General features: G+C 34.9%; 1 protein-coding gene across 1 annotated transcript in view; it reads left to right on the top strand.

Annotated features, from left to right (window-relative positions):
• Positions 1-4,762, top strand: part of DCC (DCC netrin 1 receptor) — a 1,279,089-nt gene that overhangs the window by 1,229,588 nt on the left and 44,739 nt on the right. Inside the window, exon 26 of the mRNA XM_011950993.1 lies at positions 2,292-2,453. Within this exon, the coding sequence (XP_011806383.1) occupies positions 2,292-2,453 (162 nt within the window). The remainder of the gene's footprint in view (positions 1-2,291; positions 2,454-4,762) is intronic.

Genomic DNA, 4,762 nt, shown 5'->3' with positions numbered 1-4,762 from the left:
CATTGGGAGTTATACCTGATGTAAATGACGAGTTGATGGGTGCTGACGAGTTGATGGGTGCAGCACACCAACATAGCACAAGTATACATATGTAACAAACCTGCACGTTATGCACATGTACCCTAGAACTTAAAGTATAATAATAAAAGAAAAAGAATGAAGAAAAGGTGGAGTATAAAGTCAGAAATTTCTGAAGCTACTTAACTTGCTCTCAGAGGTATTATCAGCTAAGGTCTATGAATTGGCCTATAAATTGTTATGTTATTGGTCTACAGAATAAAATTTGTGCCTTCCGTATTTTATGAATTAACCTTTCCTCCTTTTTATTATATGCAAAAGCAATTAAACAAAGTGCAAGAACAATAATGTATAAATATTAGCAACAATTTGAATGAAAGTAAATTCATGATTATAAAATGCTATTTGATGAAAGCAAAGCCATACTACATGGCTTGATGCTGGGTATTTTATCCATCTGAAATGTTAAACATTTTAATGAACATAGAAAATGTTACAGGTATTTTTCTTAAATTAAAAACTAATGTTTTAATGCTCAAAAAATAAAATAAAATAAAGTTAATACAATTGTATTAGGGATTTTTGTTAAATATGTAGATTTTAGTTACTTTGTTACTTTGTCACAAAAAGTAACTGTGAGATGATAGATATGTTAATCTACTTCACTATGGTAACCAACCTACTATCTATCTACATGTATCTATGTGTCTCATAACATCATGTCATAAACTTCTAATATACACAGTGACACGTATTTTTTAAAAAAATTATATTAATGTCATCACGCTACACTCCAAAGCAATAATTTGAATTTGTGATAGAACAAAAACCCAATAAAATTCAACAATTTTTTACTGAAAAATATAGACAAGATTAGGAAAATTGAAATATCACTTACATGTTCACTAAAGTGATTTTTGTTGAAATGATTTATCTTTAAGTGATTTATATTTTTATTCATTTATAGGAAATACTCATAATTTAATCTGATTAGCAAAATCACTCTTTGTTGTCAAATCAGTCCAGCAAAATACTTTATATCTGAAACAGTCTGACTTCATTTTTCAGTTCAAGTACACAGGTTCATATGTATTTTAAGAAATATTATAAATATACTGAAAAATAAATTCTGGTATATAATTTTAATAGCCAGTTTACTAGAAGCAGCCCTTTTGAAATCTTGTATCTTTTATATATTTAATCTGAATTTTAAGTTAGAATTTAAAAGAAATCTATATGTTGTTTCTCATTGATTTACAATATGCAGTGTAATTTGTATCTACGATTGTAAGTTATAAAATGAGAAATATGCAAAGGAAAAGATTTTCATTTAGTAAATGTGCATGCACGTATGTGTATGTTGAACTCCAGTTATTGGCATTACCATCTAAATAAATAACAAATTATTTTATTAATTTCACAGACAGGAATATACAGCTAAAACGGAACATTCAGGTAGCTGACTTAAATTTTGTTTTGGCATAATAAAAGATAGGGAACACTAAACATTTTATAAGATAATATAAGATAAAGATTGACTACAATTGGAATATTTAATAATATGTAATTGAATAGCTATGGAATAATGAAATTGAACAATACTATCTAAACCTAGAAGATATTGTGTATGTTTTTTATCTGTGAGTTTCAGCCAGTGTAACTAAAAAAAGTTGATAATCCTGTAAAACTTTCAGTTACACTTAATATGTCACTCACCTGCACTGTTTTGGGTATTTGAAGATGTTTTCTATTTAAAGATAAATCCTAAGTATGACCATTGAGACAATACCTTGCTTCTCTCTCTCTGTTTCTGGACTGTCCCTCAAGAGCAATACATTCTTTTATAGAATTAATGGAAAATTCCTAACACTTTTTCAGCCCACTCTATACAATATATTTGATTTGTGAACAACCTAATCTTTCTAATGCCATAGTTCATCCTTAGAAGAAAGCCTAAGACTAAGACAAACAAACAACATGACCGAAATAAAATGTTAAAGTGGATTTATGGTAACTTGATTAACTGTTTCTTTGTTTGAAGCCCTGGAATGTTTTAATCTGCAGGGTAATATTTCATAGTATGATGCTTAAGGGGTGAGCTGTCTTTTCTAAAGTAAAAAGTGGGATTGGTGGAGAGAGGTAAGTAAGGGAACCTACTTGATACTATGAAGAGTGTGTATAGATTTGAGGATCTGAAAATTCCACCATTTTCTTTTTGCTTGTTGAGTGAATACATAAGATTCAAAAAGCCCATTAACCTTTTTCTTTTGCAGCTGTTGTGAGTGCCATCCCTGTGCCGACCCTAGAAAGTGCCCAGTACCCAGGAATCCTCCCATCTCCCACCTGTGGATATCCCCACCCGCAGTTCACTCTCCGGCCTGTGCCATTTCCAACACTGTCAGTGGACCGAGGTTTCGGAGCAGGAAGAAGTCAGTGTAATGCATTTTCCTCTCTTTTTAATAAGAACAAATGAATAATAGCAAAGGTGTCTTGTAAAATGTGTTGCATTCTAACCTTCTTATTCCTTACAAAGATTAATTTCCCTATGACTGTGATACTAGAATGTTCCTTCCCAACACAGTCCTTTAGATCCTAGCTCATGTGCATTTGTACTGATTCCCTAGGCACCTTTCCACAGCACACTCCACTGACAATACGAGGGAAGTGGTGGGAAAACAAAGGTCAAGTGGTTCCATCAAACAATGATGTTATGGGTGCTTGAAATTAATACGTCCTATTAAATAGGAAATTAATAATCAAGTGATATCTTCCAATATATTTGGTATCTGTTGGTTATGTCTGATTGCTGATGAACCAATACTTGGATGAATGCTTTAGATTTCTTTAATCAGGTAAGTGATACTTTTTCAGCTTTAAAAATTATCAGAAAAAAAAGGATTTACAGGTAGTATTTCATTTATTTGAAGGAAGGCATGAAAAGAGACTCTCAAGCTATTATATACACCCTGGTGATTTCTGCTGTGCCATTTGACTTTTTTTTTTTTAACACAGCATTTTAAAATCAGTTCTATGGCTTTCATATCTTAGTTAAGAACAGGTGACTCAGCAGCTCATGTGAGATAGGATGTTTTGTAATAGATATGATAGTAACAACAATAAAATATATTTTCGAGGTAAAGTATATTTTTCCAACCAAACAGGGACAGCTCTAAGAAATCATAAGTCATCTAGATATAGCAAGGTTAGAATTAAAAGGCATCAAAGATCTGCCAAGGGAGAATTAGATTTTTTTCTCTTTTCTCACTGCACATAATATCTACAGAATAGAGTTGTGTGCAAAAACTCGAGGAAAAATAGTTGTCCAAACTGCATCGAAGGTAATTACATGGGAAAGATGTAGAAAGTCTAACAACCGAAATGATCAAATCCCAAGACAACTGGAAATGGAATTCCAATCAAAGAATTGTGAGCCCACAAGTGCCTTCTTCACTTCTAAAATGTAGCTCTCTGCAACAAAAAAGACAGGTTTTAATGTTAGTTTAGTATTCTCCCTATTGGTCTGTTGTCTCCTACACTCTTTTGATTTCTTGTATATTATCTGACTTTAAAGGAAAACATGAAAAGAATGTGTAGACTTTCAGGGGCTGAGGTGGGCAGATCACTTGAGGTCAGGATTTGGAGACAAGCCTGGCCAATATGATAAAACCCTGTCTCTACTAAATTAGTTGGGTGTGATGACCCATGCTTATAGTCCCAGCTACTTAGGAGGCTGAGGCATGAGAATCTCTTGAGTCTGGGAGGTGGAGGTTGCAGTGAGCTGAGAGTGTGACACTGTACTCCAGCCTGCATGACAGAGCTAGACTCTATTTCAAATTAAAAAAAAAAAAAAAAAAAAAAAAAAAGAGCAATGGCACAGCAGTGTTTAGTTTATAATGATTTTTTATGTTTGAAATAACTGAAGTTAAAGAGAAAACATTTTCCCCCACCAAAGGCATATTTTTATTGTTATGTCCCCAACTCACAAGGAAATCTATAAGCTCTCCAAAGAAACAGAGGACAGGGTAACTACAGGCCAGTGATTCCCAAAGTATGGTCCTGGGTTCAGCAGCATCAGCATCACCTGGGAATTTGTTAGGAATTCGAATTCTCAGGCCTCACCCCAAGGAGCTCCTGGGCTGAGGCCCAGCAGTCTTGTGTTTTAACAAGCACTCCAGGGAACTCTGATACACTAATAGAGCCCAGCACCCAAATGAAGAACCACGTGGCTTGAGGTCCCAAAGTAATTCTATATCCCTATTTCTGAATGCCTCTGATATTGGTACTGCCATGGCTGGGGCATCTTTATTGGCATTGCTGGAGAATCCACTCTTCCTAATAACCCTATAATGCCACACATGACCTACTACATTCATAGGCGTAGCTGGGATAGTTTAGCAGAATGTCCAGAAACTACAATCTCACTCTTCCTGACTGATATGGTTTGGCTCTATGTCCCCACCCAAATCTCATCTTGATGGTAGCTCCCATAATTCCTGTGTGTCATGGGAGGGCCAAGTGGGAGGTACCTGAATCATGGGGTGAGTCTTTCCTGTGCTGTAATCTTGAAAGTGAATAAGTCTCATGAGATCTGATGGTTTCATAAAGGGGAGATCTCCTGCACACACTATCTTGCCTGCTGCCATGCAAGCTGTGACTTTGCTCCTCCTTTGCCTTCCACCATGATTATGAGACCTCCCCAGCCATGTGGAACTGTGAGTCCATTAAACCTCGTCTTTTTATATAT

Source organism: Colobus angolensis, unplaced genomic scaffold (genome assembly GCF_000951035.1).
Source record: "Colobus angolensis palliatus isolate OR3802 unplaced genomic scaffold, Cang.pa_1.0 Scaffold312, whole genome shotgun sequence".
NCBI lineage: Eukaryota > Metazoa > Chordata > Mammalia > Primates > Cercopithecidae > Colobus > Colobus angolensis.
Note: the sequence above shows the minus strand (reverse complement) of the source record. Positions and strands in the feature narration are given on the sequence as shown.